Below are 13576 nucleotides of genomic sequence, written 5' to 3'. Positions count from 1 at the left end.
CTTTTCCAGTGAGTCAGCTCTTCACATCAGGTGGCCAGAGTATTGGAGCTTCAGCATCAGTCCTTCCGATGAATAAGCTAGTACTAGACACTAACATTCCGGAGAAGGCAGTGGCACCCCACTCCAGTAACTCTTGCCTGGAAAATCCCATGGACGGAGGAGCCTGGAAGGCTGCAGTCCATGCGGTCGCTGAGGGTCGGATACCACTGAGCAACTTCACTTTCACTTTTCCCTTTCATGCATTGGAGAAGGAAATGGCAACCCACTCCAGTGTTCTTGCCTGGAGAATCCCAGGGACGGGGGAGCCTGGTGGGCTGCCATCTATGGGGTCGCACAGAGTCAGACATGACTGAAGTGACTTAGCAGCAGCAGCAGATACTAACATTCATCTTTATCCTTAGCCCGTTTGATCCAAAGGGACAACAATGCAGTCTAGTGGTCATTTTTGGGGAATGCAGACACAGGGTCCTTGTGATTTAAACTAGTTTTTGATGTGTTTGTATACAATGAAAGAAAAGCCATAGCCTGATTCTAGAGTTTGGAGATAGTTAGACTTGGAAAGAGCTCAAAAGCATCGGGACAAGGCATGTGGGCGCGGTTCCGAGGGGCAGGATGTTCCTGGTGTAGGGCCAGGTCTGCCGGCAGGAGTGCCTTCTCATGGCTGGACGCCTCCGGCTGGAGGGCAGGAGAGGATGGTGATCGGCTTCACGCGGCTGTTGAGTGGCTCAGCTGGGTCCTGGTCCTCACTTCTGGCTGGAGAATCCAGGCTTTGTCTGTGGCGTGTAACAGTGAGGTTCGATTCCCCAGGGAGAGGTCAGGGCGGCAGACAGAACCCCGGGAATCCCAGCAGAGAAGGCGCCGTGAAACAGCCTGGAAAGACAGGAGGTGCGCCGGGTGAAGTGGGCGCAGACGTGTCAGGAGGACACGCGGGAGCAGGAACCTCGGCTTCTCGGTCAAGAAAGGGGCAGGTCCTGGCAGCCCTCAATCCCACACGCATCATGCCTGGTAGATGCTGAATAAGCACATGTTAAATGAGGGAGGTATCACACGTTGCAGAAGTCAGATACGGTGAAGACTGGGAGAACAGCGATTAAATGTAGAAATTAGCAATCACTGGTGACTTAAGCTGAGAAGAGTCAGTAGTAAAAGCAGTAATGGAGACTTGCTGAATGTATGTTGTACTTGCAAGAAAATTTTCAGTGAGAGGAAGAAAGAACTATTTTAGGTCTGCTTCTTAGTTGACCAAATCTATTTTACAGAATTTATCTTAGTCTGATTTTACAGATAAGTCATCCCTGTTGTTTATGTTTACTCCTTATTTTCCATGCATTCCAACACAATAATATATTGTAAAGAATAAGTACAAGGTATAAGATAATTTATTCAAGAGAATTACTAATCCTTGACTGAGAAAGTTTATCAAATAATGCCCCACCCCAGCTGTGTGTGTGTGTGTGTGTGTGTGTGTGTGTGTCCCGTTTCTGGTTTATTGAGTAAAATCCTTACAAGAGACTCAGGAAATTGTGTTTTCTCTTTAAGTTCATTTATGGCAAAGTGGACTAGACTAGGAATGATCAAAACTCATTGCTATTTGGTGAGGCTTGTTTGGTGACTTTCTCTGTGTGAAAAGAACTAGTGTTCGCAGTTGAATTTCTTACAGAAAGACTTCTGCATTACAAGAACTAAGACCAAAATTGGCACCTTTTCTTATAATCTCAGCAAGAGGCCAAAGATTACGTCAGCAGGGAGTGTGAACTACATTTTTATCCCACGAGGTGGATGTTCTAGAATGGGTGGAGCAGAATAAGTTTGCAAAATAATAGCTCACAATATTTCTATTTAGAATTTCAAGAAATAAATCATTAAAAAAAGACACTTATGACTTCAGATTTAATTGTTGTTTGACATATTAAAAATCGTGGGCATGTACATTTTTTATAAAAGAAACATCTTGTATAATTTAAGGTACTCTAAAAATACACACAAAAAATCAGTTTCTAGGTTCTTGATTTTTAGTCCTGATTGCTAGCTGTATTTGAATAAGGCTTTATTTTAATTACTAGGCACTTAGTTTCTGCTTTAAATTGAAGGGGATAAAAATGTCTGGCAAACTTCACAAGTAGAATGGCTAATGGTATCAGTGACCTAAGATGCTTATTGCCTGAGCCTCATTTTCCACGTCTTCACCTGTTGCCACATAGAGACAGCTTTGGCCCGACCTGTAGGTTCCTACTGTTGATCCTGAAATAATTACACGCTCTCCCCATCCTGGGCCCCGCTGTTACTAATAATCTTGTCTTACCTCATCCTGCCTGTGTTACTTGAGCCTTCTTTACTTGCTCTGTTGTGATCCTTGTTCTGATAGTGTTAGAGGCTCAGTTGTGTCTGACTCTTTGCAACCCCATGGACTATATACCCCACCAGGCTCCTCTGTCTATGAAATTCTCCAGGCAAGAATACTGGAGTGGGTTGCCATGCCCTTCTCCAGGGGATCTTCCCAACCCAGGGATTGACATTGGTCTCCTGCGTTGCAGGCAGATGTTTTACCACCTAAGCCACCAGGGAAGCCCCTTGTTTTGATAAATATCAGATGATTGGTTGTTTCAGATTTAAATAATATGCTTTAAATTTAATTCCTTGGTATTTTGCTCTTGTGTGAGAAAGAATCTCCATAGGCCCTTATTTATAAGTCTGTTATTTGAAAGAAGTCAGATGTATGTTTTTACTGTAAGTCTAGTATTTTCAGTGGTAATGAACAGGCATAGCCACAGGCAGCGTTGCTTTTCTGCCTCAGGACTTCATTTCGAGGGCATAGAACAACCTTGGGCAGGCAGGATTCACGTTTGTGATGACGTATCATCCCATCTCTCCTCCCATGATTTCCTCATGTCTCCGCCCCCTGTATTGTTCCATACGCCAAGTTGAACTTTGGTTCTAATTAAAACACGAATGAAAGTTTTAGTGCTCAGTTGTGTCTGACTCCTTGTGAGCCTATTTACATAGCCCACCAGACTCCTCTGTCCGTGGGAGTTCTCCAGGCAAGACTACTAGAGTGGGTTGCCATTCCCTTCCCCAGGGGATCTTCCCAACCCAGGATTGAACCCGGGTCTCCTGCATTGCAAGCAGATTCTTTACTGTCTGAGCCACCAGGGAAGTACAATTGTATAGTGTAATTCTTCCTATGTATGGACACTATCCACCATATAGGGCCCAAGCAGGCATCGGAACCAGGCATCTGGTGATTTCATGTTGGACGCAACATAAAAACAAAGTGAAAAAAATGCATACTGTGGGGAATGATGGTTAGAAGCTTAGCCTCTGATTTCAAACCCTGAGTAACGTTTGCTAGCTTTGTGCCTTTGTACATGTTACTTAGTCTCTTTGATCTCCCCCCGCCCCACCCACGCACACATATAAAAGAGAATAAAACATGGATTGTTGTTAGGTTTAAATGAGATAATACATGTAAGTGGTTAGGTCAGAACCTAGTGTAGTAAGCCGTTATTTTTATCATATCTTTATTTGGGTAGGTAATCGGGGGGAAAAAAGCATTCAAACCCTTAAATCACCTTTCCTTGAACTGTCTGCCAAGGTGGACTGGTTCTGATGGTGCTGAAAGCGTCGTTTCATATGTGATCAGCAGTTTTGTTTGAGAGCGTGCGTGCTGGCCAGGCACTGGGTAGGCCTTAGAGAACTCCAAAGGCAAATAAGCCATCAGAGACTTGGAGATTCATCTCCTCTGATTGATCGTGTCCTTTGTAACAACTAGGACCTTCTGGGTCACTACTAACTTCATCGATTTCTGGATCCTGAGGACATATTGTGATTATAATACCAGAGGTGGTTGAACAGTCTGTAACCTGTATCCTGATACAAGTCCTTAGGAAAATAAAGACAGGATTATGAGAAAGTGCAGTGACTTCATAATTTGGAAATGTTACAATCAAGTCACTTGTTAAGGGGACTGTGAAAATATGAAGAGTAGTATTAATTGTCCATAATGGCGGACAGTGAAAGAATCCCATCTCTCCTTGCTTCTGTATCTTTTAATTGGCGCTGTCCCCTTGTTTGTCTCTGTCTAGGCCACATGCTGTCTCTGGAGCACCGGGCAGTTTATCCAGCTCCCGCCTGGACCTTTCGCTCTTTGCTCTTGCTTGCATCTTAATCTTGTACACTCTCTGTCTTCCTCGTGCAGCTGTCCAGCTGCAGGCCACCACCACTCCCTGCCATGATCGCAAAGGCCTTCTCACTGATTATCCAGCCTTCAGTCTCGTCCTTTAAAACCCATCCTGCAAATGGTAGAGCGACCTTCCTGAAATTCCAGTCCAGGCATGTCCCTTCCTTGCTTCGTAGCTTCCCTGTTTCTCTTAGGTCAGCTGGGCATGATTTGTTGTCCAGACTGAGATCCTCCCTTGTTCTTTTCTCACTGATGGTCTGTATGTGGTGCAGTGCAGACGTGTGTCCGCTCGGGTGTGCAGTGAGACCCCGCATGGCCCTCGTTCCTGTAAAGATGCAGCCCATTCCTGTCAGTGCATGAGGTTCCCTCTTGCCTTTTCCTGGGTGCTTCTGTGCCAGCCCACCCACTCCTGTGGCCCCAGGAGACCACTGTTCTGATTTCTGTAACAAGAAGTCATAACTCGGGCACTTTTGAGAGTAAAAGGGATCGCCGCTGAGAAGGTGGCTGTAAAGTGTTCTGGGCAGGTCAGCGGCGTGGCTTCCCTCCTCTTTGCGTTAGGTCAGAACTGAGTTGGTCTAAAGGCCTTGGGATCCCGTCTGTCCCCTACCGATTCTTCAGGCCATGTTGTCTTCTCAGCCGCTCAGACTTTGTACATGTTCCTTCCACCTCCCATGGACGGAGAAGCCTGGTGGGCTGCAGTCCATGGGGTCGCTAAGAGTCGTACATGACTGAGCAACTTCACTTTGACTTTCACTTTCATGTATTAGAGAAGGAAATGGCAACCCACTCCAGTGTTCTTGCCTGGAGAATCCCAGGGACGGGGGAGCCTGGTGGGCTGCCATCTATGGGGTCGCACAGAGTCGGACACGACTGAAGCGACTTAGCAGCTTCCACCTCCAGACCCTGCTGGACCTTTCTGTGGTAGTCTTGCCTGCGACAGGGAAACTGCCCTGCCCACCTCTCTACCGCCCCGTCGTCGTGTGGTCATCTGGTCAACTTCTCGCTCTGTTTAGACGCAGTCTCTTCCCTCGAGACTTGGACCACTCCCTGCCAGAAGCCCCCTCCTCGATTTGCTTTATATGTCTGATTTCTAGACTCTGGGTGTTTTTCACCGTTACCGTCCATGCTCTTTTTACATTACATTGTGATTGTCTTTGATTGCTCTTCACACATTAAGTATTTGCTAAATGAATATATATATAAACATACATTACCATATTAATATTTATGTGTTTCACATTGAGTTTGTAAATGTGATTTCGCACTGATTAGACTTCCTGTTGTTGTTCAGTTGCTAAGTCGTGTCTGACTCTGTGATCCCACGGACTGCAGCGCACCAGGCTCCCTTGTTCTTCACCATCTTCCGGAGCTTACTCAAACTCATGTCCATTGAGTCGGTGATGCCATCCAACCATCTCATCCTCTGCTACTCCCTTCCCTTCTTAGATTTTATATCTAAGTCAATAATCTTCATTCAGCAGTCCATGTTTCATAATTGTGTGATTATATTTTAGTTTTTTCAGATAAAGCCTTCAAATAGATAGAAAGATATTTCCAGACTTTCAAATGACACCGTGATTCTCGTTTCTGCTGGGTGACTGCATAGACTCTAGGGGCCTTCAAGGCATAGAGAAACGATTAGTACTTAATGTACTGTATTGAATACAGTAACTACCTAAAGTGTAGGGTCCCTGATTTATGCTCTAAAACTTAAGGTTCTGTTGTTTATTAAAGCATCAGACAAATTATTTGGTTTTATCACAAGATTCACTATCTAGGGAATATCAAGCAGTTCAGGCATAGTTCTGAACTAGGTTCAAGGCAGGGTCAAAAAAAAAAAAAAAGATAACTGTAATTTACTTGTCTGGGACATAGCATGTCTCATTTGTCATCCATAAGAGCAAAATACGTTCTTCACTGTGCGATTTACCCAGTGAATGGAAAATATTTACATGAATGTCATGACAAAGATTGCACATGGTCCAAGTTTGAAGAAGAAGAGAAATAATATGAATCAAGGGTCTGGCAGTGTACAAAATGGGAAAACATAAATTCCAAGTAAAGGGTAGGCTAAGTACAAAGACTGACTCAAATCAAAGAAAATGGAAAACATAACCCATGACTGGAGGGCAGTGGTGCATAGAGGATGTGTTTATTTGAGGACACATTTGCCAGCGGTTTCGCCAGGATGGCTGGAGGGGAGCCTGGCAGAGAGGAGACGGCCGGGGGGCTGGTGGGGCAGGAAGCTGGGTGTTCCTCCCCGCGCTGGCTTAGTGCCGAGTGCAGAGTTGGCAGTAGTCCTCATCAGGTGCATTGATAGATAAATACCTGAAAGAGGAATTTTTTTTTTTTAAAGTAAACCCCCCCTTAAGTGAAAAACATCTGTTGGCATGACTCTTTGAAGATATTTTTACTTCGGAGAAGTAGCCAGGATGGTAGCCTGAAGACAGCTCCTGTACACGCTGACCTCATCAAGCGTGCACAGTGCGTGACTTTTCCAAATGGAAGTCGAGTTGCTTTCCAACGTGTGAGTTTCTGCCATGTGGCAGAGTGGACCAGCGTACCTAAGCACACATCCCCTCCTGCCCGAGCCTCCGCCCACCCACCCACCCCCGCACAGGGTGTGACTTCCCAGCTCTGACGAGTCTGCTTCTATTGTGTGTGATGCAGCAGAAGTAGGTGAAGATGTTCAAATCTGTGTCTGTATCCACAGGCACCTATGTTAATGTGTTAAACATCTTCCAGGGAGGCAGACACACTATTCAGTATAATATATTGTTTAATCATTTCATGTTTCAGTTTGTTAATGTTTTGGCATAGGTTATTGGACACAGGACTTTAAATGCTGCAGTTATTCAGTAAATATTTGTTATGTAAGTAAGTATCTTCATTTGAATTCATGTGACACTTGAGTTGTTAAAACAACTAGCTCTTTAATAAAAGAGTTAACAGTTGTTGGGCGGGGATGGTTTATGTGTCTGACATTGTCTAATCATTGGACAGTGGATTTCTAACTTAATCCTCATATAAATCCCCTAGAAAATTCTCACTTAATCCTATGAGATAGGTGATAATTTTGGCCCATTTTCTAGCGGCTGTGACTGGAGGGCATGGCCAGGGGCTGGCACAGGCAGGTCTGAACATCACCCCTGGCCCTGGGGCACTAGGCGGTGACCACTGGGCTTTACCACCTGAGGGCGTGAGCCTGCACACAGCTGTGGGGCTGTTCCTAGGATCTTCGCTCTGAAAATCAGTAATGCCCTTTTGTTTCCTCTACTCCACATTTAACTGTGGTCTGGGGTCATGGGAGCAGATCAGTTGACGGGTGTGAAACATGTTTCTCTCTAAAAGTTGAAACATTTTTCTACCTAATTCTGATGTTGATTTAAATGGAAGTTTGATATTCATTCTTAAGTACCTTAGTTTCTATTGTGCAAATAAGTATTATAGGCAGTACTCTATTTTATTATATGGGTAGCTCCTTTGATCTAGAAAATGTTACTTGTTAAACTAAGGGTGGGTGAAGCAAAGGGCAGATATGTTAGTCTGAAAGGAGCGGGGAGGGTATATGGTTATTAGGGGTGAAAAGAGGGTCTTCCTGAGTGGGTGACTGTTATTCAAATGATTCATTAGAAGTTAGTGTTAACCTAGGGATGAGAAAATGAAGGTTGGTAGTAGAATTTTTGAGAAGAAAACTTCTGAAACCCATTTGCTTATACACACACACACACACACACACACACACACACACACATATACACTTTCCTTTCATGCCTTTTAAATTCTTTATCTTAAATTAATGAGGGAAATATATGATTCCTTTCATTTGTCAAGTAAAGCACCTGTCTAATCGTTAAGTATATGTATTTATGGTAATATCTCTCTGCCCTGCTTTGAATCTAGGCCTTTTCATTGGCATTAGATTAAACGAATGTCGACTACAGAGATCTCTGTCACCTGACTGGTACACATAAAACCCAAATCCTCAAAATTTGTATTTCGACAGTACAGTTCTTTTTACAGCAGAGTATATTTGCTGTACAGAAATAGTACAGAAAAGTAAAAAAGTCGAGAAATCCCGCAGTGATGTCAGTTAATCCTGACAGTTATTCCTTGACTCTTAAGTTTAAAGTAGAGTATCCAGCTTGAAAACATCAGAAGATGAGAAGATGATGTTTAAAGATGCTGTGCCTGTAATTTACTGTATAACGCCTCCTAATCTAATCCCCCTGTTAGTGTAGCTGTGTTTCCTTGAAAACCGAGGGCATCTTGTAGCTCCCCTGCTGGTGCTGTGGGGCCCAGAGCAGGTCGGGTGTGGTCTGGGAATCCCAGTTTTGCACTGCGCAGCCTGCCTGTCACAGAGTAGCTCAGTGAATGTTTCTTTTAAGGAAAAAAAAAGTTTATTTTTCCCCCATGTAAAGCACAGATAGATTGAGCAAATACATGATATCCTAAATCACTTCTCATTTATTTTGGGAGATAACATGCAAAGTTACGTAAGCATCTTTTGAGAAATATATGGCCTTTGTGAAAAATTAGATTAAAATTGATAAGTAGAGCCCCCTTGTTACAAAATGATTCTTAAAGTGTTGTTCAAATGAAGAAAACTGCATATTTGAAAACTGACTTTACATAATATTGTGTTACATTTTCACCAAGAACTCTGGTATAACTTTAATTCTTATCTAGTTAAAATTTGCGGGGGGAGTTTCAGGGAAGAAAACATGATACTTCAAGCTTCTTTATAATTAATTACACATTCAGTGGTTAGTGGAAAATGGATGGGTATGAATTCTAAGTTTTCCTGTAACCAGTCTGAGGCTGGGCTGAGCGTGGATGACTGTTGCCCTGCCCGAGGTTAGTCTAGGAGAGGCCATGACCTTCTTCTAGGTGGTAGAGTGGGATGGGAAAGGCAGCTGGTGGGCCTTCTGGGAAGGGTAGAAAGCGCCTTCCAGGAAGCGTTCACTGCACACTGTGGTGTCTGGATGTGGTCAGCCGAACTCTGGCAGCTCACTTTGTGACCACCAGGAGGGGTGACAAGGACAAAGCCACAGACTCAGGACAGCAGAGCAGAAGGCTGGGAGACTCCTGAGTCCTCGAGGAAGATGCTGAACCAGCCTCCAAACAACTCCGCCTCGTCACTTGCAGCGAGAGGGCAAGGACTGCTGGGGTGCAGCGAGCGCCCAGGTCTGGTCCCATTCGTCTCATCCCTCGGTTACATGTGCCACTCAAACGAAGTTAAAGCGTCAGGACCCTTACTGGAGGCAGTCAGGTGTGTTTTGAAAAATGCTCCCAAGTGATTCTTCCACGTTCTTATCTTCCTTCTAATTCTTTCTGCCTTTGCATTGGGAACCTCTGGAGCAAGGCAGTTTAATGAAACTGAATAAGCAGAACTTGATTAATGGTTGATTATGTGTGGGGCAGGGGTTAGGGAGAGGGAGAGGTCTGGACAGTCACTGTGGGCTTGTGTGGGCACCAGGGGTGGATGGTACTGCCCTTCTGGCTGATAAGGAGTATACAACCAGAAGAAGGACTTGAGCTTATTCATTCTGAACTTGAGGTGGCAGAACACTCGGAAATAGGTACTAGGAAGTAGTTAGACGTGTAGTGCTGGAGTTCACAGTAGTATCGAAACTAACAGGGGCTAAGGAATTTGGGGGTTGCAGTTGAATCCACGGGTATAGACTGTGCCAGGCCGGATGTAATCTGTGAGTGTGGAAGAGAGGGCTGCACGCACCTCAGAAGCCACGTCTCAGTGGAGAGCATCTCAGTGGAGAGCCGGGGCAGGAGCAGTGAAGAGGAGGGAGAGTGGTTACCGATCCTGACGATGACGCATCTCATCGCCTCTTAGAGTTTTGTCAGGGAAATTCTAAGACCTTTGTAGTTACTGAACTCTAATCAGGAGGTACCCGTTACATCTTTGAGCTCTCCTTTAAAAGCAGATTCTTAAACGCTTGTTTCCTCTCTTATTTGATGAATTTATATTGTTCAACAGTAACCACATGGATAAAGAGTCAATATGCCACTGTTCACACAGGTCATTCACCCTCTTCTCTCTTATGGGCTCAATTTGATCATAATGCTTTTGAGTACAGATACAGGATTGTAAGACCAAAAACACCATGTAAACATTTTCAGTCATTTATTTTCCAGTCAGTTTATTTGTGTAGTAGGTGTGCTGTTTTTAGGGCATCTGCATATATATGCAGGGCTTCCCAGGTGGCGTGGTGGTAAAGAATCTGCTTGCCAATGCAGGAGATGAAAGTGTCACAGGTTTGATCCCTGGGCCAGGAAGATCCCCTGGAGGAGGAAATGGCAACCCGCTCCAGAATTCTTGCCTGAAAAATTCCGCGGACGGAGGAGCCTGATGGGCTACAGTCCATGGGGTCGCAGAGTCAGACACAACTGAGCACACGAGCACACACATATGTATAATTGCCCCCCCTTTTTTTGCTGTTCATAATTGCATATTCTGTGTTGTTCGTTTTGTTCCTTCTGTTTTTAACATTTGACATGTTAGTCAATGTGTTCTTTTTGTAGAAAAATATTTTAGAGAATTAAGAGGATTTTGAGAACCCAGATAATTTTTCTTGCTTAAGAAAATCAGGTATTTCATAAAAACCAAAGCCTGTATGGATAGAGAAAACGTAACTTTTGAAGAGTATTACCTGTCATGTGATCTGAGGATGCCAATCCAGAAATGCAGGGGTGTGCGTGCGTGCCTGTGCGTGTGTGTGGGCGTGTGTGTGGATGTCTGTGTCATGTGAAGAACACTGTGTGGTGGAAATAGTAGAGTTCATGAGCACTTCTACATCAGTATAAAAGTACAGTTTTCACTTAACATCGTTGTTAAAAGGGTTCAAAAATGCTGTTTGCATGTATTCCATTCCCCCCTCCCGCTCTCCCTCTCCCCTTCTTTTCTCTTCCAACCTTGAACAGCACCTGTAATTAAGGAGGAGAACCGAGCCCTGGGAGCTAGGTGGGACTGGCGGCCATTGATCTGTGTAAGCCCGGCTTATACTGTCAGGGGAGGAGCAGTCAACTGCTGAGCTGCTTTGTCACTGACATAAGCTGAGAGGGGATTTTTTTGTCTATACTGTTTATACACTAGTCTATAGACCTGCTGGCTGGTTGAATTTTAAAGAGTGCGGAGGTTTAAAGACTTGTCCCCTGAGGGTTGCTCCTGCCAGTTGGGGAGCGAGCTGAGGCTGCTTTGCAGAAGCGTGTGTGTGTGTGTGTGTGTGTGTGTGTGTGTGTTGCTTGTGGGAGGGGGGCAGGGGGAGAGTGTGAACTATTGAGCAGCTAACCAGGAAACATTCTTCTTCATTGGAGTCTTAAAATCGATGTGCAATATATTATTGATTCGAGTATATTTGGAAGGCGACAATGGATTTTGAATATATATCTTTATTGTTACAGAAATGATATGAACAGCTTTGTGGCAGCGGCCGGGTTGGGTGGAGGGGCAGGTGTTATAAATACGAGAAGTCTTCACTTTTTGCAGCACAAGATAAAGTCTATCAATGCTCAGATGAACTGTCCTGTTTTGTACTGACCTGCTTGCAGTTTAAGTAACTTGAATTATTCCGAGTTTAGCAGCTCTTTCAGTTCCATTTAAGAAAACATTGTCAGTAGTGAAACAGTTTTTTCCTAAATATGGCATTTGTGTTCATACTTTCAAATATATATGTTCATAACGCTCTTGAATCTCTCTTAGGTTTTGGTGTTGGAATAATTGCAGTGATTTTTTTTAACATTTCCGCTTATTTTTAATTGAAGAATAATTGCTTTACGGTACTGTGTTGGTTTCTGCCACACAGCAACTCGAATCAGCTCTAGGTATACATATGTCTCCTCGTCTTGAACCTCCCTCCCACCTCCCACCCCTCTAGGCTGTCACAGAGCCGGGCTTGAGCTCCCTGAATCATACAGCAAATGGAATATTACAATGATTTATTTTTAACTGATACTTGATATCAGTCTACATATTAAAAGAATGTGAGAAGTTCTGCTTTAAAGCACTCAATACTGTGTTTGTGCCTATATAGAATTTAATATTCATATATTGATGATTTCTCTGAGTGCAAATTTTATTTGTAAAGAGGTGATAGGCAAGGTAATCTTTTTTGGAGAGATGACTACTGTATTAAGATATTGGCTCTTTTTTCTTTTTAATATGAAACATTGTCATATATCTCTGCTTTGTCTTATAAGATCAGTAGGCTTTAAACTTGTATGATGGTATCGTCAATTCTGAAGTTTAACTTTATGATAGGAGTTAACTCTAAGTTGTTTTTTCCTATATAACAATACAGATCTTTTTCCATCTTTTACCAAATATGTGACAATTATGTGCATTTTGTTATACTTGTTAATGTATATGGTTTCTAAAAGGTTTTAAAATTATTTTACAGTAACTATAAAATCACTTCAGATTTCGAAAGTCAGTAAGATTATTTTCTATGCTTAGAAAATACGCTTAAAACATTGTTTTTCATTCTAGGAAATTCTTAAAGTGCACAGAATAGAAGCTATGTTGTTTTACCCTTAAAGGCTTGTTTTTGCATGCACATTTCTTTAAGAGTGTGAGATTAGTGTTACTGCTGTTGAATATACCAAGAGTTGAAATTATAAGTGTGTTTCTCTAGCTATAGAAAATCCTTTTTTCCCCCGAACGATTTTACTATGGCGCACGTTGAGTTGTTACACCTCTCAGTAATTCATTCTGCTGCCAACCTCATTCCCTTTTCTCTGCCTGCATTTTAATTGAAACAACATTTATGTTCTGAGCCAGGATCTGTCAGAAGTCCCCCTGGCTGGCCTGCGGTACCAGTAGCCACAGACGCAGCTTACCCATATGGTGCAGCGCTTCTCGTAAAATCCATATGGCCTTGTTGAAGGGAGTCCCAGCGGGGACGTGAGGGGTGTTAATGCCCTCAGGCCAGGCCTCTCCCTCCAGGGGCTTCCGAGGCATTGTCAGCGCAATCTGCCGAAGCACACACTTAATTCCTTTTTAATAATCAATTATTTTAATCTAGGAACCTCTGCTATTTTTCTTTAAAAAAAAAAAAAAACAACTTTTTTCCCCTAAAAATGTCTCAAAAGAAGTTTTAACTGCATCTTTACAAACATTCTAAAGCTTTTTTTAAAATTTGCATTCACAGGAAGTACTACAGACTGTGCCAAAGTTCTGCTTCCCCTTTGACGTTGAAAGGTACAGTATAAGTCATCGTTTAAGATAACCGGAGCCTGCCTTAGTAAGCACTGTAGAATTATTACCTGTGTCTTCTCTATGAAATGAAATGTACTTTTCCTCACTGCCTCTAACAAAAAACACAAGAGGTTCAAAATCAAATAATATTTGAAATGGAGAAGGCTTCTAAACCACTCTATCTTCTG

At 43.2% G+C, this 13576-nt stretch overlaps 1 protein-coding gene across 8 annotated transcripts in view; it reads left to right on the top strand.

The window, feature by feature from the left end:
• DENND1B (DENN domain containing 1B) overlaps positions 1-13576 on the top strand; it is a 270596-nt gene that overhangs the window by 99770 nt on the left and 157250 nt on the right. For all 8 annotated transcript variants that reach the window (XM_024976901.2, XM_059875836.1, XM_024976899.2 and 5 more), the window contains one exon: positions 13342-13391. In XM_024976901.2, coding sequence (XP_024832669.1) covers positions 13342-13391 — 50 coding nt within the window. The remainder of the gene's footprint in view (positions 1-13341; positions 13392-13576) is intronic.

Source organism: Bos taurus, chromosome 16, assembly GCF_002263795.3.
Source record: "Bos taurus isolate L1 Dominette 01449 registration number 42190680 breed Hereford chromosome 16, ARS-UCD2.0, whole genome shotgun sequence".
Lineage (NCBI taxonomy): Eukaryota > Metazoa > Chordata > Mammalia > Artiodactyla > Bovidae > Bos > Bos taurus.
The sequence above is the reverse complement of the archived record's forward strand: the minus strand, read 5'-3'. Positions and strand labels throughout refer to the sequence as shown.